The 26,984-nt window shown below is 41.4% G+C and overlaps 1 protein-coding gene across 1 annotated transcript in view; it reads left to right on the forward strand.

Annotated features, from left to right (window-relative positions):
* Window positions 1-26,984, forward strand: part of LOC126267231 (atrial natriuretic peptide receptor 1-like) — a 427,041-nt gene that overhangs the window by 329,960 nt on the left and 70,097 nt on the right. Inside the window, exon 11 of the mRNA XM_049972213.1 lies at window positions 5,589-5,763. Coding sequence (XP_049828170.1) covers window positions 5,589-5,763 — 175 coding nt within the window. The remainder of the gene's footprint in view (window positions 1-5,588; window positions 5,764-26,984) is intronic.

Below are 26,984 nucleotides of genomic sequence, written 5' to 3' on the forward strand. Positions count from 1 at the left end.
CCGGTGGTGGGACATTACCATTGCATGACGCTCCACCTTCCGATGCAGTGGATCACAGTGGCTTCACCACCCGAAGGAGGAGGAGTGCAGTAGCCACCAGGAAGATCGTGGGATGCGCACTTCGGCATGCAAGTAAAGTCACATCCACCAGAGGACACGCGAGAATTCGGCCAAGCCCTCTGCCGGTGGAACAACAACTTGGACAGCACATGCCGTGCCCCAGTGAGTTCAGATCGGGCATGCCTAGCGGACAGTTCCTGGTCTACACTAGGTGAAGTGTGACAGAAACATGAATCGTGTTACTACAATGTAGAAGGGTAGGTGTCCTTTGTCATGCATCCTTGCAAAGCAGGATGAAGAAGCAGAGCTTAATTAGAGTAATTGCTCGTAAGAAGTGATGATGTCACCACACTGCCTGCCTAACACACAGAGAATCCAAAATAACAATAAGAGGTTAATCAAACTGAGGGAATGGTGGGGCTCTCTTGAGTTCTTGCAGTTTGATCTTAATTTAGTTTCTGATAGTTTCACACTAATGGATCCTTTCAGCTATCAGAACATTCTGTGGGAGTTATTGAAGTTTACTTGCTAGAATACTTTACTGCATTATGAAATACTCCATTTTTGAGTTTACTGTGACTCATAAAGTGACACTGGTTTGACTATGAGTCCATCTCTTGCTAACTTATTGAATGATGTCTGAACTGCTCTGACAGTTGTGTAGCATGAATTCTGTGAAGTGTTGCAGCAGCTGGCAGTCAGTGCTGAATGCAGACATGCACCAACAGCTTCACTGCTGTGGGGGGTACGTGATGCTAATAACTGAATGAACAATAAATTTGTCTTTCTATGATGAAAACACACGGCTCATCAGATTTGACGAATGGCAATGAGAAAAACATGTAAGTGGGGTCAACATAGACATACATTGGGTGCTAAGGTTTACCACATTTAGCTGTTCAACTGTCTTATAAAAATGCGTATAGTCAATGATAACAGAGGGATTTACATCTCTATAAACTCTCAGGAATCAAGCAGATAACTACCTGGAAGCAACAGTAATATACATGCTGTGGGGGAGAACATGAGACAGAGAGAATTGGGGTGTAACCTGCTTCCAAGAATAACTAAAAATTTTTCACTTTTCCATTCTGTATCTAATGCAGTGCACATGTAATACACCATTTGTACAGGACAGTGTAAAATTATTATCTAATTGAAATCTCAGTTAAGCTTATAGCTCAGTTGTTTATATTTATGTTTATGAGTATAATGATGCAGTTGTTCTTACTGGAAGCCTGGGTAATTAATAGTGACACCTAATGAAACCTATGACGGTCATATCACAGGAAAAGCATTGTGAGCAAGTAAGTAGCAGAAGGAGTATTATTACCACTCATTTGAAAGCTGGCACTCCCAACTTTTTGAGGGCATATTTTGAATTAACTGAAAGTAACTAACTTATCAAACAACTGACATTAAATGTCTGGACCCTCCAAATTTTGATCGTCTGTTTTGCTTTACTGACTGCAAAGTGACAAGCTCCGACTGTAAAATTTTAATGCTATATTTCTTTCTGACTCAGACAACATGTCTCATTAACTGATTTCAAGATGGAAACCATACTCATACATATGGAATTTGGGAAAGCACTTACTAATAATATTCCATATAATTTTGTGAATTAGTAAGGTGAAAAATGTTTCATAGTAAAATCTTAAGAGTTTCTGTCAAATAGCAGAATTAACCTAACAGCATTATGTATTTTCAGAATTTACATCATGTTCTTACGCCAGTCTAGCTAACTGTACCCCTAAGTCTGCAGTCAGCATCTGAGCAGTATACTGCTATCGTCTCTATGTCAGAACACTTTAGACTGGTACACAAATAAAATCTATACATCAGTTTACTGTAAAGTTTGGGGTCAATGGAAGTATCCAGTTCCACCCATCTACTTTGACCTGTGTGACATCATTATGGCGTGGAGTTTGACTTGGTTCTGTTTTTAGATGTCGTCTTCTTGTGTTTGATGGTGCCCTCTGGTGGTGGTGGTGGTGGTGGTGGTGGTGGTGTGTGTGTGTGTGTGTGTGTGTGTGTGTGTGTGTGTGTGTGTGTGTGTGTGTGTGTGTGTGTGTGTGTGTGTGTGGGTGGGTGGGCGCACGCGTGCGCACTGAGTGTAATGTGCTGTATTGGGTTCATTTGAACCTTGGTGTTGGATGTATGAAGTCGCTGGCAGTGTTTGTAGTTCAGGACATAAGGTATGGGTTATTGGTTTGCTGTTTGTGGTGCGATAAGACATTTATTTTGTTGTGTGGGTCTGTTGTTAGTTATGAACATGACCATGAAATACAGGGTGAGCACAAAGTCTTGCCCTGATAATAACAATTTTGGACCGAAAAACCGTTTGACATTATAATTTACATTTGATACCATTACATAGGTTACTGTTACTACTTCTGTCACAGTACCCACAGCAGCTTGTATCCTAGCCTTCAGTTTGTTGATGTCAGCAGCTGCAGTGACGAAGACTCTGTCCTTTATATACCCCCATAAAAAAAAGTCAAGGGGTGTAATGTCTGGAGAGGAGAGTAATGTCTGGATTCGGTGGATTGGAAGGAACAGTCCAACACACTGGCCATCCCACATCTGAATATTACATACTTTGCCCTATTTCAGTTCCACAGATCCTGTGGCTGACTGCTATGGGGACATTCCAGCTATGTCAATCAATGAAATTACAAAAGTAATCAGGATAATGAACAAGTTGCAACTAAGGAACACTGCCATCTCCTCTTTATCGTGCGCTCCAGATATTAATTGTAATTGATCTATACATATACATAAATTTCACCACCAGAGAGACAATACACCCTCACAATTCCAGAGACAAACCGAATCTTGATATACTGAGAGACAGACTCACAAAGACTGCAAACACTAACAAATTAGCATGTTTAAAACTTTCTAATAATCTTCCAATACCTGCTCAGACATTGCCCTATAATATTTTCAAAGTTAAGATTTGTGATTCGTGACTCAAATCCCCATTTTACAAGATAGCCAAATATTTGAAATAAACATAATTGGCATTAGGATATTTCTAAAATATATGAAACTCAGTTGTAAAAACTTCACTGTAAAAATTATTCTTAATTGTTTAAAATATTCAAACCTGTTCTGCTGTAAGGGATCAGCAGTGAAAAATTGAAACTGAAGAAAGACAGGCAAGGTTTGGGAAACAGGGAGACTTAGAAAAGTCATCCAGAACCCCAGTCAGGGGAGAGAAACCAGAAGGAATGAGAAGGAAAGCATTGTGCAAGAGTTAAGAAAAGCAGAAAGCTAAGTGCATTGTATGTAGTTGAGGTGGTGGCGGTGGGTGGGTGGGATTCAGACAGGTCATAAATTAAGAGATAGAGAAAACTAAAAGTGAAGAGAAAACTAAAAGTGAAGAAGGAATAATTACTGAGAAGAAAAGCTGAGACCAAAGCAATAAATGTAAATTAAGGCCAGGTGTGTGGTGAGAACTAAGAACATGCTGCAATGCCAGTTCCCACCTGAGGAATTGTGAAAAGTTAGTGTCCGGGGGAAGAATCCAGATGGCACATGTGCTGAAACAGGTGCCGAGATCAAGACTATGATGTTGTAGAGCCATGTTCTGCAACAGGATATTGTGTGTTGCCAGCCTACACCCTCTGTCTATGTCCATTCATCCTGACTGGTAACTTGGTGGTAGTTGTACTAGTTTAAAATGAAAAAAGTGTTTACATAACAGCTGGTACACAACGTGTACTGTTTCAGGTGGCTCCTCGTTTGTCAGTGGATGCCTTTGTACACAGTAGGGCCAATAAAAATAGAGTACAAAACAATCATTATGAATATTATGTCACCTCTCTGATTTAACAACCAAAGTACAGCCCCATCTAGAAAATTTGCATATGAACTTTAAAAATGGTTATACAGCTTTGACACAATGTTTAGCCCACTGTATGTTTACAAAACTTTAGATATAGTTATGTGAGTGGATTTACAGCATTTCATGCCTACTGTCATAGTTAATGTTTAATAAATGCATTTAGAAAACTACGTGCTTTGGGTTTGAATCATGCGTAACATGTCACAGCAATCAACAAGATAGATTTGGGAAACCACCAAAGCAACCTCAAATTGGTCAGTACTACTAACTTTTAACAGCCTTGAACTGAACCAAGGTGGTTCTCGTCTCAATAGTTTGGACTAATATTGTGCCAGATGTGCCAGTTGGGCTGTTGAATTTGTAATTTTATGACTGCAAATTGCAAGATGTTGCACCCCAAAGATTTTAAGAAGGTCCTCGTTTGTGTAGTGGAAATCTTTTTGTCTTTGAAATTAAATAGTTTTCCCATCTCTTCGAATGCAGAAAATGGTATTGTCTCTTTTTAACAGATGGTCCACTGATGAAGTACAGCTGAAAACATCTACTTCCCGTTCAGGTTCTTATCCATATAAACACTAAGAATTTAGAATATGCTGTTTGATTGACTGATTTACTCTCATGCATGGTTTATAATGATGTAACCAGGCCTTGTGCAGTACTGGATTGACTGTATTGTATTTTACCGAAATCCAGTGACATTTTAAAGTGTTGAAGTTACTTTGTTAGGCTCGGTTATAATACTTGCATCACTGGCAATGAGAACTATTTCTGCTTCTTCAATATATGATGGAAGAACAGCAGCAGATCCAATATTGATTTCTGTGGTACACCAGTAGTCGTATTCTAAAGATACCATTTCATTTCACTGAAACTTCCTGGCAGATTGAAACTGTGTGCTGGACCAAGACTTGAATCTCTGTTCTGTCTGTTCTGATTAAGCATTTGGAAGACTGGGTACTTTATTGGTAAAAATTGGCAAATCTGATGATATCTGAGAACATCACTACACCACAGACTGAAAGCAAGCCACAATGAAGTGATTGGAGAGGCAAGCTGGCACCAGTAAAAGCCAGGCCATGGTCATCTGATGGTAAATTCATGGCTGCAGTATTGTGGGAATGCAAAAACTTTCTGCAGGCCTGTTTCCTGCAGAGACATCAGACCTTTAACACACCCTACAACTTGATGTTACTCACAGTATTTAAACTGCCTACCCCTTATAAAGGCACTGCATATAGATCAGAGGAGTGTTACATCTCCACTACAATGCCAGGCCTCGCATTGCAACACTAAGCGAACAAAAATTTACCAATATGCACTGGACTGTTCCTGACTGTCCAGTTAACAGCCCAGAATTTCATTGAATGACTTCTGTAAGATGATTACTCAAAGAATCTTTTGGTGCAGAGCACTTCATCATCAATTTGTAGTTGCAAATGTTTGCTTAAATTGGTTTTGGTTACTTTCTTCCCCTTCCCATGAAAGTAGCTTTAAAAAGTTAATTGGGGATTAGCAAAAATGCGTCAATAAGATGGGTAATTATGTGTAAAAACAATAAAACAGTAAATTTGATTATTTTTAAAATAAAAATGTTATTACTAAGGGCTCATTTATTTTTGACCTAACCTCATACATTGGTTATAATTATGAAACTGAAGTGTTTGTTGGGTTTCAGGTGGAGACAATTGGTGATGCCTACATGGTTGTATCTGGTTTGCCTAAGAGGAATGGAGATGATCATGCAAAGGAAATTGGATTAATGGCTATTGCTATCCTAGATGCAGTGAAGTCTTTCACGATAAAGCATCGTCCAGACACACAGCTCAAAATTCGGATTGGTATACATTCAGGTGACAATTGAACAACTGTCAGTGCAGTTGTACATGTGACATTCAAATTAGTAGATACTTAGGTACTCTGAAAAGCCCTGTATGCTGCATCATGCAGGGTATTTTATGCCACATAGTTATTCACTCTCTTTACACATCCATTTATAGTAGGACGGGGAAAAATGATCATAAGCATCTGTATAACTAGGTCTTTTACCCAGTCATCATGAACTTCACATAAAATATATTGATCGAGGCAGCAGAATTGTTTCAGGGTCTTATAATATAATATTTATTCAGCCTAAAGATTTCTATGAGTGGAGTGCTACCTTTCTATTACTATTAAAATTACACTGCTGGCTCTTAAAACTGCAATAGCATAAAGGTGGCATACAACAAACCTAAAACTGGAATGATATGTACTACGTGCATGGACATGTAAATGGTCAGTGTTTCAGCACTATCACAAAAACTATTTAGAAATAAAACCATGTACAGTCTGTATATAAGTGTTGTGTACATAGTTTCGCATAGTCAGGCGTACACAACTTTCCCACTAGAGTGCGCCCCGCACAACAGCAAAGGCGATCAGCGCTCGTCCGACTCCGCTCTATGAGATGACGCTATCTTAGTGATGGACCAAATTCTGCTTCCGCCAATCCGCGCATTAATATGTCCCGCCAATCCGCGCATTAATATGTCACGCAGCCAATGAGATTGCTGCTAATGGAGAACCTTTTCTCCTCGCGGATCACACTCGCACGCACAATGATACATTAATGCGCGAGGTATTATAACAAGTGTACAGACCTCCGATTAGTCAGTCTGCATTTGTCTGTACCAGTCAATAGTCAAGTTTCAGTCTGCACCTAATAAGATTATCATATTCCTGTACATAACCATGAAGAGAAATGTATAGACACTAAGTATCAGAGATATGTGAGAATAAGATTAACGTTCCAAGACCAAAGGAACTTCAGATTGTCAATTGTAAACAGCATCCAGAATCAAGTTATGAATATCTATGATTTTTATTATTTTAATAAATGTGTGTGAAAATTAATCAAGTTCTGTTTAAAGTTGGTCACCGTCAATCTGCTACTCTAAGCGTGCAAGTGGCATTTCTATCGTCTGACCTAACGGCAGAAGATAAACACGCCACGATAAGACCACGAGACATATTGCTGACACTAGCCTACTTCGTTAGAGCGGCGACAAGCGAAATAATCTGATGGTGTGTGTACTGAAGGTCTTACAGTACGCACACCACAATAAGGAAATGTTACATAGTTCACAAATGCATTTAAATTTTGGCTGTTTGTGAAAATGCCATTGCTATTTGTGTTGGTCGAAATTCCATAGCTCAAGCTAACATACAGTCAATGGGTTCAGGAGACCTATACTCAATTCCACACAGTATGTCAATGGCCCTAAGCAGCTAGTGGACAGATATATTCTTCACTAATCCACGGAAGATTGTACATTTCCATCATGTACCTTGTGTCACAAAATAGGATTGTTTGCACCAAAACACGTACCCATACAGAGTCTCATAGATTGTCAGCATGGTTGGTTGGTTGCTTGCTTGCTTGGATTTGAGAAGGGACCAAATTACGCTGTCATCAGTCCCTCCGACCTTGGAATAACTAAAACTGATAAAACCTGACACTATAAGGGGTAGACAAGATAGACACTAAAGATAAAACAGACCCCATAAGGAAAGGAGTGGGAAGGCACAGGGAGGGGTTGAACCACCAAGCCCAGTCACAGCCAGTCCAATCAGGATGAAGGGGGGGGGGGGGGGGGGGAGAAAGACGGCCTACCATCCCCTCCATCCACCAATAAGGTTGAAGGTCCCACCCTTAAATAAAGCCATAAAAACCCCCATCACAAAGAAACCGTAAAATGAGATCAGCCACTGAGGCATAGGCAGCTAATGCCAGGGGTAGTGTGTCAGGAAAGCTAAGAGTCCATCTCAGGGCAGTTAAGTTGGGACAGTCCAGTGAACCACAGTCAACATCGATCCACAATGACAGAGAGGAGGGTCCTTACAATGGAAGAAATAACTGTGAGTCAGCCAAGTATGGCCGATGCAGAGACAGCCGTATGAGAGGCCTGTAAGGAGGACCACCACATAGTTGTAGAATCCTTTATTGCCCTGAGCTTGTTCGGTGAAGGAAGAATGTGTCATTCTGCACTCCAAAGTCCCAATACCTTACGACATAATGCTGAGCAAACGTCTATAACTGGAATGCCAATAGCAAGGGATGACCGGTTAGTAGACAATTTAGTCTGTCAATCGGCAACTTCATTGCCAGGGATCCCAACATGGCTTGGGGTCCAAATGAAAACCACTGAGCATCCACGTTGATCAAGGAGAGAAAGGGAGTCCTGGGTAGCTATGACCAATGGGTAGTGAGGGAAGCACTGGCCAATAGCTTGTAAACTGCTCAAGGAGTCACTACAGATAGTGAAAGACAGTCCTGATCAGAAGCAGACATGGTCCAGTGCGCACAGGATGGCTACCAATTCTGCGGAGAAAAACACAACAGCCATAGGTGTGAGCATAACCAGTGTGACCAGCAACCATGGAGCTATCAGTATAAATCACTTCTGAACTCTGGAATGAACTGTGGAGACAGTACAATTGGTGGTGAAGGGCCTCCGGAGGGACAGAATCCTTTGAATTGATGGAGAGATCAAGACAGAGCTGTGGCCGAGAGACGCACCATGGAGGGGTAAGGGGAGAAAAGAGGTGGTAAATGGTAAAGGGAAGTGATGGAGGACAGAAAAGAGCAACTGAATGTGGGCAGCCATGTAAGCCCACATCGTGGCCACCACCGTATGGGGTTGATAAAGCTGTTGGCGCAAAACTTGCAGCAGTGGAATCCCCGCCTCTGCAAGAAGGCTAATCATGGGGCTAGTCAGGAAGGCACCAGTCACATGTCGTACCCCACAATAGTGGGTGGGGTCTGTTGAAAATGATGCAGGACCATAGACAGGACTCCCGTAGTCAAACGAGACTGGACCAGAACTTTGTACAATTGCAGTAGAATAGAGCGGTCTGCACCCCAGGTGGTATTGCGCAGACATCTAAGAACATTGAGATGTAACCAGCACATCCTCTTCAGCTGGTGAACATGAGGCAGCCATGTCAACCAGGCATCAAAGACCAGACCAAAGAAGCAATGGGTGTCCACCACTTAGAGGGATTTTCCATCAGGAAACAGGTCGGGATGGGGCAGAAATGCATAGCACACGACTTGGCCACTGAAAAGTGAAAACCATGAAAGAGAGCCCAAGATTGTGCCCTGTGGATTGCTTCCTGTAGACAGCGTTCTGCAGCACCCATAATGGAGGAAGCGATGTAGACACAAAAAGCATCAGCATACAAAGGGGGGACACCGTTGTCCCAGTAGCCATGACCAGTCCATTAATGGCTATGAGAAAGAGAGGGACGCTCAGCACAGAATCCTGTGGAACCCCATTTTCTTGCTGAAGGGAAGTGCTGTGGGAAGAACCAACTTGGACATGGAAAGAGTGACAAGAAAGGAAGTTATAGACAGAAACAGGCAGAGTGCCATGAAGGCCCCATTCATGAAGGGTGGTGGGGACGTGGTGGCGCCAGGTGGTGTCGTAGGCTTTATGCAGGTCATAGAAGACTGCAATGAGGTGTTGCCGATGGGCAAAAGCAGACCAGATAGCAGACTGCAGGTGGACAAAGTTGTCCACGCGGCCACAACGAAAACAACCTTGAATCAATGACAAAACGTCGCGGGATTCAAGGATCCAAAACAGCCGCCAACTCACCAGGTGTTGAAGGAGCTCACAGAGGATGTTGGTAAGGCTGACTGGACGGTAGCTATCCAACTGGAGAGGGGGCTTCTCAGGCTTCAGCACTAAAATAACAATGCTTTCAACACCAAAATAACTATGCTTTCCTGCCACTGGGTAGGAAATACCCCCTCACTCCACAGATGGTTGAAAACGGTCAGTAAACAATCGTGACGAATTCCCACTTGCTAAATGGGGCATTATAAGACTCCAAGCAGCGAGAAACGAAAGACAAAGGCAGTCATTCTGATAGCTCTTTGAAGAGGAGGAACATGAGCGGATACTGAGGTGATGCAGAGGCTTGGCAAAGTGTTGAGCGGAATGCTCTGCTACAAAGTCTGGACGGGTAAGGACACCACCACACACAGAAATTCCTAAAAGGCTGGTGGGAAAGTGATGGCCAAAAATTTGCCTGAATTTCGCCCACACTTGTGTAGAGTGGGTGTGTGGTAATATGGCAGCCAAATGTCATTCCCAGAAAATCTGTTTCTGAAATTTTATTACGTAACAGGACTGGGAACAGAATCGTTTAAAGACCAGAAAGAGAGCAGTAGAATGGTGCCACTTGAAGTGTTGAAGGGCACGGCGGCAGTCTTTTATGGCTGCAGCAATTTCAGGAGTCCACCAAGGTACCATCTTCTGATGGGGGGAACCCGAGGAAGAAGGGACAGCTGAAGCAGCTGGGGAAAGAATGGCAGCAGTCAAAGTTTGTGTAGGCTCATCAAAACTGCTGTGTGGTAGTACAGTGGGAAGCCCACCTGGGAGGGTGCCGGAGGAAGACACACTGAAGGAATGCCAAAACAATTTGGTAATGATTGCTGTCACATAAGTCACTGTGGACATCCCACTAATTGGAGGGAAGAAGGCCAGGATTGCAGATGGAGAGGTCAGTGGCAGAGAAAGTGCTGTGTTCCACATTAAAGTGTTTAGTAGACAGAGGTCAAGCCCTGCCAAACAGCTTCAACTGTCCTTCCCAGGGCAGTAGTCGTGTGACTACCACAAAGAGGGTTGTGGGCATTAAAGTCCCCTAGAAGCAGCAAGGGAGAAGGGAGTTGTTGAAGAAGGGTGGTTAGGGCAAGGGATGTGGGCGGCCTGTCAGCCGGGAGGTAGAGATTACAGATTGTGATTGGAGTGGCCAGATGGACCTTGAGAGCAATTGCTTCCAGAGTGGTATGGAAGGGAACCCATTTACTAACAATGTTCTTGCAGACCAAGGTGCAAACAGCACCAGAAACCGAAAGGGGTCAATTTAGTTCCGACAGAAAGTGTGGAACCCATGAAGGGTGGGTGAGTAATAATTGACAAAATGGGTCTCCTGGAGAGCAATAGAAGCAGCAGAGTAGGAAGAAAGAAGGCGCTGCAACTCCAGGAGGTGACATAAATATCCATTACCATTCCACTGAAGGATTCTCAAGCTGGACTCCAAATGTGAAGTGAAAGGGCTGGAGCCGGCCATGCCACCGAGTAGCCATCCGCCACTGATAAGGATTGGGTAAAGTCCATATAGGTGGGGACACACTGTTGGCTCATTAGCTGGAGGAGGGGAAGGTGGCACCTCAGGGGGTACCAAAGGGGCCTTTTCCTTGTTCTTGTGTTTCTACTTCTTCTCTAGTGAAGGAAGAGAAGGGCAGACTGCAGCAAGGTTGGGCACAGACTTAAATCTGGCAATCTTGACGTCCACCAGCTGCGGATCATATGGCCGATGTGGAGCTGCAGATCGCCTTTCAGGGGGTTGCTGGGAAGAGGAGTCTCAGGAGAGAGCTCCAGTACTGGCAGCTGCCAAAGAAGGGGAGCATTTCTCCGGCAGAGGAGGGGGAGCAGCACCCGAAGGGGTGGGTACAGTTACTGATGGGGAGGGGAGTGGGAGAAGGAGGGTGAGGGAGAAGTTGTTGGGCGAATGGGGCGGGGTTTGGAAGAAGAGAGGGTAGGAGGGGGAATGGACGTAACTGAAGCAAAAGTAGAAGTTATAGGCACAGGATGGAGCCAGTCATACTTTCGACAAGCCTGTAGGTAAGTCAATCTAAGGATCTTTCTTTCGCATACACCAGGCATGCTGGAGAACGTGGAGGCTGCTGTGCATTACAATTTATGCACGCTGGTGGGGGACCAAAGGCACTCACCTGTGTCCAAACCATAAGCATTAAAAGCATCTCATCGGTGGTGGAATGTAAGATTTTACATCACAGTGATACACCAACACCTTGGCCTTCTCTGGGAGGGTATCCCCCTCGAAGGCCAGGATAAAGGCACCTGTATAGATGTGATTGTTTTTAGGGCCTCGTTGTACACAGCGGATAAATCGAAATCCTCACCGCTCGAGATTTGCATGGAGCTCCTCGTCAGTTTTGAGAAGAAGATACTGATGGAAAATGATGCCCTGTGCCAAGTTCAAAGATTGGTGGGGTGCAACAGAGACTGGGATGTCACCGATATGGTCACAAGCATGCAGGGCTTCAGTATTGGGCAGCAGAAAATGTCTTTATGAGCAAAGAACCAGACTGCATTTTACTCAAGGATTCGACTTCGCCGTACTTATCTTCGGTCACCTCCATGGAAAAAAAAAGTCTTGGTCATGGAAAAACTTTCGCCATCTGTCCTGGTACAAACCAGGTACCAAGGGAAAGATTTCAACTCAAGCTGGCGAGGAGCTTGACCCTCTTCCCAAGGGTTAGCCAAGGAGGGGAAGGTCGAAGGATAAGTAGGAGGAGTGTCATGTCTTGTATCACTCTTAGAGATGGCCACAGAATGGCCAGGATGTGACGCTTTTGTCGCATCATTTGCAAGTTGTCCGCCCTAGTACCACCCACCCCGACCAGGGGCCCACCCTATGGGTGCCACCCAGCCACAGTAAGGCCCGCCTGGCATGGTGGAAACTGCTGGGAGTTCTGATGCCCCAAAGTGATGAGCATCGACTCCTTGGCATACACGAGGCCTCAAGTACTAGCAGTGTGATCCCTTTGTTGTCAGGAGGCTCAGCCAAGTGCCTACTTAACAGCCTCACAACACCGACTGGCTGCTGTGCTGGTGACTTAGCATGAAAGGGGGCCAGGGTGCAAGGGAAAAAGGGAGAGGAGGGGGAGAGGACCCTGCAACATGGTAACTAGGTTGGGAGTTCATCCCTAAATGGCTCACACTAAACAGAAAACGTTGGAAATGGAGGTCAAACCCCAAGGGAACCAAAATCACCGAAAAGGAGATGGAACAGCAAACTAAACATTAGCACATACCAAAAAGCAAAGATGAAGGATAGCCAGGTCAATATAAATAAGTCCACCAGGAGGGGACAGGGAGAAAGGACAGGGAAGGTAATGCAGTTTGGAAAAAGGAAGGAGACTGCAATAGCTCGGGGCACCATGCATGCCACATACATACCCACAAAAGGGACTGTGGGTCCCCTTGGGTGGAGGGGGGAGGGGGGGGGTCAGCATGGTGATCATTCTTGCTGCTTCCCTGAAGTGTTGAAGTGTTAACAGAGAGAGGCATATCAACAGTGGTCATCTCAACAACAACACTGGCCTTTTTTAGCTATGCCCCAATTCAACATATAGCATCAACTGGACTTATCCACGTATGGAGGCTCCGATGAGAAAGTAATTTTCCCTTTGTCATTGTTATAATGGCCCCAGGACCTGGTATGATGGTACTCTTTAGGTATCTGGTAGTGTGGACAGCAGGTTTTACATTTCTGGCATATTTAGGCTGGTGTCTGTGCTCTATCCTCAAGGCCCCCTTGACAGTACCTTTCAGTAAGTTAACACAAGACTACATGCTGCCTGTGCTTTGCTGACCTACCTTGATACAGAAGGTGCTTGTCTGTTATTGTGGCAAGTATGTTTCCCAGATCTGTCACCTACTGGAAACATCTGATCATGGGTTGCCAATATGCTAGCACATCACCATTCATAGAGCACTACAGTTGATGAATGCCAGCATATAGCTGAAGCAGAATGAAATGAAATACTGAAACCTGCCATCCAAGCACAGTTCAACTCCACTATGTATACAAAATGTCTCACCCTGTATGTCATCACATCACAAACATATGCAAATATTCTTTCTATTATATTGCATAGGGACAATAAGTTAAACGCTGTTATTTGCTGTCTTTCATAATTTTGCAATTTTAGTAGCTAGCAGCATAACACAAAGTATCTGTGAAACGTTTTTTATTGAAAAATTGATTATTTTCACAATAGGATCATGTTGATGAATCCCTTTGGTATCTATCTTCATGTTTATTTTGTAAGTATCCTAAATACATAAGCATTACTCAGTGTTATAACTGATTTGCTATTCACATACACTGCAATCTCCCAGATTCATGTCCCAGTCAACTACACTGCCCCGGCTCTGCAGCCCTTCTAGGGTGAGGGTTTGTGTCAGGTGAAATATGAGAGGAGCGCAGAGATAGGGAAGAAAAGAGATGAGTGGAGGGAAGGGAGGCTGACAGCTGAAAGCAGTTGGCAGTATGGGAACATGGTAGGTATGTAAAATTAGCGAGCTTGTCCTGGCACAAGCAATAGGAGTTGCCTGGAGCACACATTGAAATGGAAGAATGGGTTGCTAGGTGTAAGGGAATGGAGAAGATAGACCAGCAGTGCTTCATTTCTAAACTTTCAGGTGCCGGAATGCGCCCCCTTCTACCATTTCCTCCAATCCCCCCTGCCGGCCAGAGAGAGAGAGACTTTCTGAAATTCAAGTTTTTAAACCATAATATCTTATCATAAACATAACACCACAGGGTTTCAATATAAACAACAGCTGCCACTGTATCAGTGTCACTTTGCTCCATAGTTCTGATTCATACCAGGGTGTATACGACATGGGACAACCGGGAGATCCAGGGAAAACCCAGGAATTTTTTCAACCGGGAAAAACCTGGGAATTTTTTACAATTCCGGGAATGTTTCATTGTTTTAGTTTTCAGTTAAATTTTTGTGATTTTGACTGGTAAGAACCAATAATCCAACAAAGGATATTACTGTATCCCGCGTCTGCAGGATAATACTGCACCAACAAGAGGAAGAATAAACGAAAATAAAACTTAAGTTGCAAAGGAAATCCACTATACACAACAACAAAACATAGTGCTTATACAAGCGTTTGCAAATAGCGAAGTGTGTCAAAGGCTTTAGAAAGACTATGCACTGATTCATAACGACAAATTGCCTCCGATGAGCGTGACATGACAGCTGTTGACATTAGATTTGTTTGAGCAGTTGCAGGAGGTCTCTCGTGCATGCGCAATCGAGTCACATATGGGTAGTACCTTCTCCTGCTTCTGGCTACAGATGTGTGGCTGGGTGCCACTATCTAGTATTGCCCTGGTTCGGAAATATCGTAGATCCGGGGCTGATGCACAGAGCAGTCTGAGTTGTGGTGGGGAGGTGGGTTGTCTCCACATGGTATATGTTTACGTTTAATGATTTTGCTGTTTCCTCTTCATTTATTACTCCCACAGCAAATGAATACAAAACAGATTTCTATGGCTGGGAGCCATCAAATGAATTAAAATATGTTCGCATAGTTACGGAAGGCTAAAATATATTATTATTTGCAGGTTTTACATCCACCTTTCTGAGAGTGAACATGAGATAATACAGTACTGGTACTCAAGAAAATTTACATCTGAATCTGGACATACGAATGTGCACTTTAAGTCCAATTATGCATTTTAGTATGGTTCATGAAAGTGTCCTCTTATGTCTTGTTTCTTTTGTGACATAGCGCAAGATCTTTTAATGTTTTACACGTACGAACATATGGGCTTCCTGTGTCATCGTAGCTGCGCAACGGCCATGGTGCCTGTTATCTGGCACTCTCTGGCAACTGCTGAAACAAATCGGCTTCTAACAGGTCACGGGTTGCGGATGGTGGTTTCAAAAGCATTACTTTCAAAGTAAATTTCCTCTTACACAAGATGAACTATATATGAGAATGTATGAAGAATTTCTTAAATCACAGAGCATTTGACTCTCAATTATAAATCAACTCTTTGAGGACGACCATCTAGAAGAATTTCGAGTCCAGAAGATCAGATATCAACACTGCCCAGACTGCATTTGTTGCTTTACTGGATTACCACAGATCTGGTGAGCATTATACCCTTAGAAAATATGCTACATGGCTCTCATCTTAAGATTCTGCAGTTGTGGTAGCCAGCTGAGCATGGAATCTAGTATGGGGTCCAAAAGCCTCACATAGATCTGAAAACCAAGAGTGGTATCATTAAACTGCAAGTGAGATGAAGTAAGTATTTTTAATGCAGGTGGAACTGACATAATTTTCTTCTTACAGAATAGTTCAGATTACAAAATTATTGGAAAACAGTGAGCATTTTTCATGACTTTTACTCTTTACACCAAAGAGGGACACATCTGAGACAGTGCTTTGTTTGATATCACTCTTTTGAGTGAATTTACCAGAAGTGATGCTTCCAAACTCACAGAATGAAGTTTCTGAGGGAAAAAATCTCAGTAACAATGGATGGCACTACCTGTGAAATTGCATGAGAATATTTCATCTCCATGTCATAGCAAAGACCTCTTAAATATAAAATACGAGGTATTCCATGTAAATGAACTAGAAGATCCTATATTTTTGACCTCAAGGCTGCTGATCAGTCACTGGAATCCATAACAATGTCAAGTATTTAAGAGCATATATGTGAAGTGATTTACGTGCAGTGCTCATATAAATCTAAGTGAAAAGAATATCCCAGAAGCAAGTGTACTGGAAGAATCTGAAGGATGTGTAATTCACACACAAAAGAGGTCACCTGGAAAACTCTTATTCAACAAAAACATTGTTCAATGGTTTGGTTTAGACGCTGATTATCTTGAACAACAACATTATTGTTACACAAAATTTATCACCTTCATGGATACAAACATGAGTACACACAGTATACAAACAGCACATCCTTCCTACAAAACTTAATATTGTTGTACCTCTGGTCAGAATCAAATGTACATCAGGCATCCATCAAGTGGTTCTGCAAGACAAGGCCCATGATCTCATAAAAAAAGCTGAAGAGCTGAAATTATGTTGCTAAATATGGAAGGTGCTATGACATGATGTGCCCTGACACCACCTTTTACTTGAGCAGAACAGTCCAGTGGTGGCTTGATGACAACAAGGAAAAGCTCAAGAGCTGGACCAAATTTCAAGCTGAAATTAAAAACACATTTGGTGACAATCAGAAGCAAGTCCACATAACTGAAGAACAGAGTACAAAATGAGGGATGGTGACACAGTTATACAAACTGCTTTGGCACTGTGACCCACATGGGAATGAAGTGACATGATAATGCCGCATTGTTGGCTGCTGGGAGGCCCCAATTGGGAAAGTTCAGGTGATGCAACACTGGGTGACTTGCATATCGGTGATGATGAAATGAGGAGGACGACAAGTCAGCACCCAGTCCAAGAGCAGAGAAAATCTCGAACCCTGCTGGAAATCGAATCTTGACCCACTGCTTGGTAGGCAAGCACGTAACCACTCAGATAAACAGGTGGACGGTCTACAGAGACCCCAATATGACAGAGACCAATAAAGTTTCACACTAATGTCAGTCATAGTGTATGATATCAACTGCTCTTTTTCAAAGATATCACCACAACAGAGGATTATATCAAGTTACAGCATCATATTGAAGCATTGCACCAGGAACCAGTGTGTGTGTATGTCATACATTTTCAACAGAATTCCAAATCTTGCACTGATGGTTGTCAGTGGCAGATCACCGGAAGTTCACATTGTTAACAAGGCAAACAGTAAATGAAAACATATAAGTGTTTATTATGTATATTAACATCAAGCACAAACAGCCAAAAGTAGCAGAGTCAGGGGATGGCAGCATCAGTAATTCAATAAGTAGTTTGTCAATCAGTGGCAGCAATCTGATTGAGGCTGACTAACACTGAGGAATGGGCTTAGCAACTCCAGACATATGTCGTAGCAGTCGAAAAACATTTTAGATTCTCTGTGACTTGTATATTGCTAGCTCTATCACCAGTGTTTGACCACTGTGCCAAACAACAGATATCTGGAGCATGGAGAACAACATTCTAGTATAACCATGAAGTCTTTCACAATGTATTAGCTGTATAAATGTTCTGATACATTTTTAGTATTAATTCTCTGTACTGCCAATTCTTAAAGACATATATTATTATTAGAAAGTCTCTACTCTGTTGAAAAGCAGTACATACTGACTTCTGAAATGTCATGCAGCTCAACTTCTCATAGCGAAACAGGAGAGTTACCATAGAAATCAGGCCTTTCTACGGAAGTGTTGAATTTAAACCACTAGCAGAGTTCACTATGACTATACAGATTTACAAAATATAATCAAGACACACTGTTAATCCTATTGGCTCTCTAGCATACAGACAGGCCAAATATTTAACAGACTTAATGGTGCCTACTGTTGGCCATTGTGACTACCTCATTATGAATTCTTGGATGTTTGTTGATATGATCAAATAAAGGTATGTGTAGACTAAACATAGCACTTTATTTATGAAAGTGTATATTGAACATGGATTGAGTGTGTATATCTATGTCTACAGCTACATGGCTATTCTGAAATTCAAGCTTAAATGTTTAGCACAGAGTTCATGAACATTTCCAGACAATTTCTTGACTATTCCACTGTCCACTAGCATGTGGAAAATATGAACATGTACTGTAGACCTTTCCATTACAGCAGTTTTCTCTTACTTTATTATGATAGTAATTTCTCCCTATGTAAGAGTGAATCAACAAAATACTTTTCTCAATCGGAGGAGAAACATGGTGACTGAAATATCATGAAAACAAAAAATGCTCTTGTTTTAATGATTGGACACCAAATCACATATCTGTACCACAGGATTTTGCATTCTAGTAGATTTGTTGCCTCTTCTAAACAATCTGCCAGTAAGTCTTTGCTTCACCTTCTCCACAACATTTCGTATGTGATGGTTCCAGTATATGTTGTTTGTAATTGTAATCTTGCGTATGTAGCTGAATCAACAACATTTATGCGTGTATAATTTATTGTGTAATCAAAATTTAATCAATATTTTTTGGAAATATTTTGCAATCTTCTGATTCCAAACAACAGCAACAAATATAATAGGGCTGTTCAGATGATCTCCTAAATTGTTATTGTTGTTATGTTGGTAATCTGGTGCCTTGTTTCATCTTTGTCATTTAAGTAATAAATAATAATTAACTGAAACCCTCAGCCGACAGGTGTTAATATACCTCGAGGGGGAGAGCCGAAAATGTGTGCCCCGACTCGAACTCGAACCTGGGACCTCCTGCTGACATGGCAGACTTTCCATCTGAGCCACCGAGGACACAGATGAATAGTGCGACTGCAGGGACTTATCCCTTGCACGCTTCCCGCAAAACCCACATTCCCTACTGTCCACAATTCTACATATTTAATGTACCTAACAGATATTTGCCCATCCACTCATTATTCGCGCACACTTTGGTAGAGTTCGAGCAAGCTTTGTGCACTCGCACAGACGAAGGTCAATGGTTGGGTAGCTGTTAATTATATATATGAAAACAGTAACTGTTGTCGAAAGAAAAGATACCATCTTTCTTTCGAGAACAGTTACTATTTTCATATATATATAGTTAAAGGCTACCCCGCCATTGACCTTCGTCTGTGTGAATGCACACAGGTTGCTCGAACTCTTACGGGAATCACCAAAGAGCAGACGAGTAATGAGTGGATGGGCAAATATCTATTAGATACATTACATATGTAGAATTGTGGACAGCTGGAAATGTGGGTTTCACGGGAAGTGAGCAAGGGATAAGTCCCTCCAGTCGTACTTATTCATCTATGTCCTCGGTGGCTCAGATGGCTGCTGGCACAGTAGCTCAGTGCGTTTGGTCAGAGGGTTTAGCAATTAAAAAAATATATATATATAAATAAAAAAACTGTGTGAACGGATCAACGAACAACCTGACCGGGTGTCATCGGATGTCCGCCACGAACAAATTTAATGAACACTATAGGGAGGGGGAGGGGGTGAGGGTGGGAGAGGGGGAGTGCGGGGGGGGGGGGGGGGGATAAGATGGGAAGAGCACCTGCCATGTAAGCAGGAGATCCCAGGTTTGAGTCCCGGTCAGAGCACACATTTTCAGATGTCCCCATCGAGGTATATTAGCAACACCAGTCGGCAGCTGAGAGTTTCAACTAATTATTATTTATTCTATAGAGGCTGCACAGCCATCAACGGTATCTGTTCTTTCGAGAACAGTTGCTATCTACATATATACTTGTCACTGCAGGCTATAAGGTGTAGACTACTTTTGAATCATCGTTCCTTTTGCTTTGTATGCAGTGTAACATGTTTCTGTGAATATGTTAATCATAGCAGATTATGGGGCCAGGACAGTTAGTCTGCACAGCAAACTATGTATGTTCTCATGGTAGAAATATAAACAACTAAACAAGACCATTAGGTTAGGTGACCACTTTGTGAGTGTACCGTCCGACTCACTGATGTCAGAACTTTACATTTTGGAAGAAATTAGTTACATGTTTTAGTGCCTGTGAATTAAGTTTTCCAAAAACATCTTCAAATGTTTGATGAAAACCACTAGTCCAGTTGTTGAAAAACTAAAAGACAGAGATGATTACAACAAATAAATGAAATTCATTCCAATGTGTGAAAAAAAAAAAATTGGGATTGTGCCATAAATGCAAGTGCTGCTACAAATATGGAGAAGGCTATGGATGCAAGGAAAAGTAGAAAACACAACAAAAATGATGGAGGCTTACAATACCCTAGAAACTCTGCTTGCTGGTAAGAGTAATACTAGATCCATGACTCTGGGATGCTGTTGCACACTACATTATCCAAATTTGAAGGTCATGTTCAAATTTATGTTAACTCGTAGTCTGGATGTAGGGGAGAGTGGGGCACATTGAACCATAAAAAATATTTCCCTGTGTTACTCATCCAATAATTTTATTACAGAGTAGTGATTTACAGAGGTTACAGTTTAATCCTTCAAGTATCAAATGGCCTTATATGATTGCATTGTCATTAATTGCTTTTTAGCAGCAACGCCTTTGAGAGAAAATTTGATAAATGGTTCATTGTGCCCCACATGTGGGGTACAATGAACCACTTTAAACAGGTTCATTGAAAGAACCTATTTGGCATACAAAGTAAGTGTAAATGTACATATATTCCACGTGTGAATCATATAATTAAATCTGTAGGCACACAATCATGTAAATTATTTTGGAATTACCGAACGTCAATGGACTCAAAGCTGATTCCAGATTTTAAATATGATTTTTGTCTCTGGTCTTTGTTGTGGCTCCAGTAGTAGCAATAAATTGTTGTTGAAGTGCAAGGTTTCTTTATTGTGAGCTGAGTTGAGATAGACGAAATAATGAAAATGATGTCTCCTGTACTGAGCTGTACTGACTGGTCATAGGAGTATGTAAAGTATGTTGCTAGCTGGAACAAAAGCTTCATCCTTTACCTGAAGAAAATAAAACTTCCCTCCCATTTTTTCTTTTCACTTTTTCTCAAAAATGGTACCTGATATTCTCCTGCGCCATCCTTTGGCTTCAAAATCTTCCCCATATAGTAAACCGATGTTCTGTTTTCCAGTTCAAATTTGGTCAAAACAAAATCATCTGTTTCTGGTAATTTGTCCAAGTCTTCAAAGTTGTACTCAGGTTCACCAGACACATCCACAAGCCTTAAATACCTCCACATGTATTTTTACCCTTGCTAAGGAAATAAAGTACAGAGTGATTGTATTGGACAATTAAGAGTCCTGGGGAACAATGGACCACGCTGGGGCACAATGGACCATGGCTCATTGTGCCCCGGGAGTAGTTCAATGTGCCCCAACAGCACATATTTCAAACAAAGCTCATGTGAGGTTATGTATGAACATTGTTAATATTTGAAAATCTATATAATTAAAATACAGTATTGATATTGTTACAATGACTTACTTTCTCTAAAATTTGGTGACAAAGGATTGAACAAAATTCAGTCTATCTATGTCTCCAAAAATTACTTCACTGTCGCAAAACTAACATATCACCAGTATAACACTAATGGCGGGAACTGGATCCAGCAGAAAACAAATGGCAGTCGGAAGAGCAGTACTGATGACATATCCCCAGAGGAAAACATAATTTACTATGTTATACTGATATTATGCTACCTGATTCATTGTGCCCCATGGTTCAGAGTTCCCCACTCTCCCTTAGCCAACACGCTGCAGAGTATGGGCAAACCAGCAGACTGACTAATTGTACTCATTATGATGAGATATGGACCAAAATTTTCTGTCTTACTGGAAGGGTATAGATTATAGTTAACCAGACGAAAAATGTATCAAAAAACATCAAAACAAAGTTACTAAATGGAAGTGTGGAACAATACCTCAAGTAAGACAAAGGTGGTGGTAATAGTGATTTATTCACAAAGTGTTATAAGAAATCATGTCAGGGTTTCTCCAGAGACAAAGAATAAAATAAAATCTTTTATATGGTCACTTGAAGTCTCACTTTCCCCAGAAACAAGAATCATCGAGCAAGGATTCAAAGGGAGCAGACAAGTCATTGTTCTGTGCGCTTGTCATGGATTTCAACCACAATGATTGATAATTGATTTCAAAGCACTGTCATACTTGACTTCCAGAAAGGAATGGCTTTAAGATTTTTGTGCTGAATTAATAATTGAAGGGAAAGGAAATGTTGTCAACTCACCAGATATATCTACATTCAGGAATGTTATTCTTGCCTCTGGCTTAGCCACTAATTTTCTGTCAGTTACTGCTTTGGTTAAGAAGGGAATAGATGTGGTTTTTAACTAAGATAGTGTAAGATGTTCAAAAATGGTAAGGTACTTTCTTTTAGATCGAGGTCAAATGGCGTTTATAAATTGTGTCATCAGATGAGCATTCTCTAGCTGTTAGAAATTTAATAACATGGAAGAGTTATGGCATCACGGACTCAGTCATCTTGTAGTTGACTTAACTATGTTTACATAGTGGAGGCATGATGTTGGAGTGTTGTGACTCTGAACCTGTTGGCAAGTCTAAAACATGTGTGCTTGAAAAGATGTCTAAATTTCCGTTTCCTAAGGCTGTAGGTCTGTGTGCAACTGAGTTTCTTGACTTGGTTCATGTGGATTTAAGTGGCCCATGGAGCAAATATCACATGTTATGGCTAAGTACTTGCAAGTACCGGTGGTTAATTATTTTGGGACAATCTGTTATTTTCTCAGGAGTAAAGATCAAACATTTGATTTTTCCTGTGAGTTTAAAACTTGGGCAGAAAATCAAAACTGTTAGAACATATATGGCTGTGAATTTGTTAACTCCATTGATGTTTCAGATTAAATGGAATAGAGCATCAGATTAGTGTACCCTCTAGTCCAGAACAAAATGGTGTAACAAAAAGGACTAACAAATCAATCTGTGGTATGACACAGTGAATGTTATTTGAATCTGGTCTGCCTAAGAAACATTGGGTAGAGGCTTTCATTACAACAGGAGTTATGGAAAGCAAAACTGTCTTCTTAGAACCATTTGAAAGTTTCAGCTGTTCAGCCCTTGCCCTTCTCCATATAGTATACCAGATCTAAACAGATGAGAGTGGGATGCCAAAGCTAAAGAACTTTTTTTTTTTTGTAAGATTATGGTGAAATGCCTAAATGTTACAGACCTTTCTGCAGAATAAGTGCATGACAATACAAGGGCTGTTCAGCCCTTGCCCTTCTCCATATAGTATACCAGATCTAAACAGATGAGAGTGGGATGCCAAAGCTAAAGAACTTTTTTTTTTTTTTTTTTTTTTTTGTAAGATTATGGTGAAATGCCTAAATGTTACAGACCTTTCTGCAGAATAAGAGCATGACAATACAAGGGCATCAGCTGTAAATAAGATTACTGTATGTTCTTAGCGGACAGTATGCTGGACAGGTTGAGACAGAAGGAGTAGTGGAAGTGATGGTGTAGACACCAATCAAAACACAGACTACATTTAACATACTCAGTCAGCGGGAGATATACAGGAGATTGAGATGCTGCCGAGAGGCCCTGATGTTCCAGAAGAGGTCTAGCCAGTAAACCAAATCCAAGGAGTACCTGGATTATGTAACCTACTTGGTAAGTAATTTTTCAAAGTTAGAAGAAGGTCCTGTGAAACTGGAGGATACTATGTCAAGGAGTGACAGAGAAGACTGGAGAAAGGGCATGAAAGAGAAAATAAAGTGTTTCCAGAAAAATAGTGTTCAGGAACTTTTGGTCTCACCAAAGAGTAAAAGTATTGTATGTAACAAGTGTGTATTTAAGTAAAAAAGGAACGGAGATGGTACAGCACTCTATTGCTGGACTTGTTGGTAAGGGTTTACTCAATTGTGAGGTGTACAGTCTTTCCTTAGTTTGGCTACAAATCTCAACATTAAGAGCTACCATTTTGTTATTAAGATTGTTTTTATATGCAGCCTGGAGGAAACAATTCTCACAAAGTAACCAGGTTGTTTTGTATCAAAAAGGAATGAGGTAAAGTCTATAAACTACACAAGGCCATTTATGGTTTAAGACAATCATCTAGACAGTGGAATGAAAAGGCAAAATGTGTACTTTTAAACCTAGGATGTCATGCAAATACCGATGAAGATTATGTGATCATTAAAAGGTCAGGTTGAAAACATGCAATTGTTGCTTTGTAAGTAGATGATTTTTATGTATTTTGTAACAACAATGAGATGAAAGAATATCTGTATCAGCAACTATCTGAGCATTTTGATGTTCAAGATTTAGGAGAAGCAAACTCCTGTCTAGGTACCTTTATAAGTAGAAACGGGGACAAACGTAATTTAAAACTTCACTAGAAGAGCTATTTTGCAGATGTGTGGAAACGTTTTAATATGTGTGATTGTACTCCTGCAGGAATGATAAAGATATCAGAAACTTGTGGGATAAATAGTCTTCACAGGTTTGCCATCATATCACATTGTGCAAATTCCACAATATTTCCTCAGAGCAACAGTCCTACATCTTCAGGTGGTTCAACCTTGCTGGTAGCTAGATGTGGCTGATGGTAACTGCACATTGAAACCCCGTTTCTATAACATGTACACAAAGAATGCACAGCCAGGGAAATCATGCATGATCAATGATTTGCAGATAGATGGTGTGATGCTCAAAAGCCCTCTGCTGAAAACTGCAGAGTGGTACTCCTGCACATGCACTGTACGCTGTGTTTACAAACAATGCAGCCAGATGTTACTCACTAATGTTATGATGGGTCTGTTATAAAAAAAAAAAAATCTTGATTTTCATATTGTGATTTAATAGCAGCCGATGTAGGGTTCCAGGCTGTGTTCAGCTGAAATCTCACATCCCTGTTGATGAGATTATTGGCTGCACAGATATGTATTGCTTCCTTAATGACAAAATCCCAGAAAGATGATGCTGGGGATAAAACTTCTGTCTGTTCACAAATCATACGATGTCCTGTATTCAGACAGTGTTCCACAATTGCCAGCTTTTCTGGTTGATGAAGGTATGTATGATACTGATCTTCATTGTAGCATTCCTGCATTGTGCGACATGTCTGGCCTATATATGCTGCCCCATATTGACAACGAATCTTGTACACACCACATTTCTTCAGGCCAAGATCATCCTTAACCAAACCCAACAGGTTTCTCAGTTTTGCAAATACGGCAAAAATGCCAAAGTATCTTCATTCTGCTCTATGGATTGAACTAGCTTGAGCCTGAATGCATTACATATCTGTCTCTCAGAATAACCATTTTGTTGGAACACTGCCTTCAAAAGTTGTATTTATCTCAACAGGCTTTCAGGATCAGATATCACATGTGTTCTATGAACTAACATAGGTAATGCACTACCATATTGTGCAGGATGATGGCAGCTTGTAGCCTGCAGATACAGATCTGTATTCATTGACTTGAGATAGATGCTGTGTCCCAAGGTTCCATCTGCTTTCCTTCACACCAAAACATCAAGAAAAGGTAAACTGCTAATCTTTTTTCACTTCCATTGTGAAGTTTATATTTGCATGGAGTGAATTCAGATGCTAAAGAAATGTAGGTACAGTATCAAGTCCATGAGGCCACACCACAGATGTGTCACCCACATACCACAGAAAACAAGAGGGTTCGAGAGTGGTTGACTATAGTACTTTTTCTTCAAAGTCCTCCATAGAATAATTGGCCACCACAGGAGACAGAGGGCTTCCCATGGCAACACCATCCATTTGTTCAAAATATGGACTTTATACTCCACCTGCTTTTCTTCAGCATATGAGTTCACTCCATTCAAATATAAACTTTACAATGGAAGTGGAAAAAATGAGACTTTACCTTTTCTTGATGTTTTGGTGTGAAGGAAAGCAGATGGAACCTTATGACACATCATCTATTGCAAGCCAACGCATACAGATCTACTGCCATCATCCTCTGCAGTAGTGCATTAAGTATGTTAGTTCATAGAACAAAAGTGATATCTGATTCTGAAAGCCTGTTAAGTGAAACACAACATTTGAAGACATTGATCCGACATAATGGTTATTCTGAGAGACAGATATGTAATGCATTCAGGCCCAAGCAAGTTCAATCTATGAAGTGAAATGAAGATACAAAGACAGCCACCAGTTTGGCATTTTTGCCATTTTGCGAAGAATCAGTAGAGTCCTCATAAGAAAAGGCATTAAGTGTGTTTTTCAACCATCTGCAAAACTGAGAAACCTGTTGGTTTCATTTAAGGATGATCTTGACCTGAGTAAATGTGGTGTGTACAAGATTCCTTGTCAATGCACGACAGCATATATAGGCCAGACTTGTCGCATAGTACAAGAACCCTGTGATGAACATCAGCGTCATACACACCTTCATCAGCCAAAGAAGCCGGCAATTTCATAACACTGTCTGAATACAGGACACTGCAAAATTTATGAAAAGATGGAAGTTTTATCCTCGGCATCATCTTTCTGAGACTGTGTCATTAACGAAGCAGTTGATAATCTCATCACCAGGGATGCAGGATTTTAACTGGCACAACCTGGAACCCTTCATCGGCTGCCTTCACATCATGAAAATCAAGATTTTTCAATAACAGACCTGTCATAACATTGGTCTAGACAGTTTTTAGTGAGTAACATATGGCCACACTGTTTGTAAACACAGCATACAGTACACATGCAGGAGAGAGTATGGCACTGTCTATCTGCGAATCATTGTGCATGGGTGATTTCTGTACCTTCGCAGTAGTCTAGAAATGGGGTGTCGCTGTGCCGATCCCATATGTCGTACATAGCCAGCAGCAAGGTTGAACCACCTAAAGATGTCGGACAGTTGTTCTGAGAAAATATTGTGGAATTTGCATA

Source organism: Schistocerca gregaria, chromosome 4 (assembly GCF_023897955.1).
Source record: "Schistocerca gregaria isolate iqSchGreg1 chromosome 4, iqSchGreg1.2, whole genome shotgun sequence".
Classification (NCBI taxonomy): domain Eukaryota; kingdom Metazoa; phylum Arthropoda; class Insecta; order Orthoptera; family Acrididae; genus Schistocerca; species Schistocerca gregaria.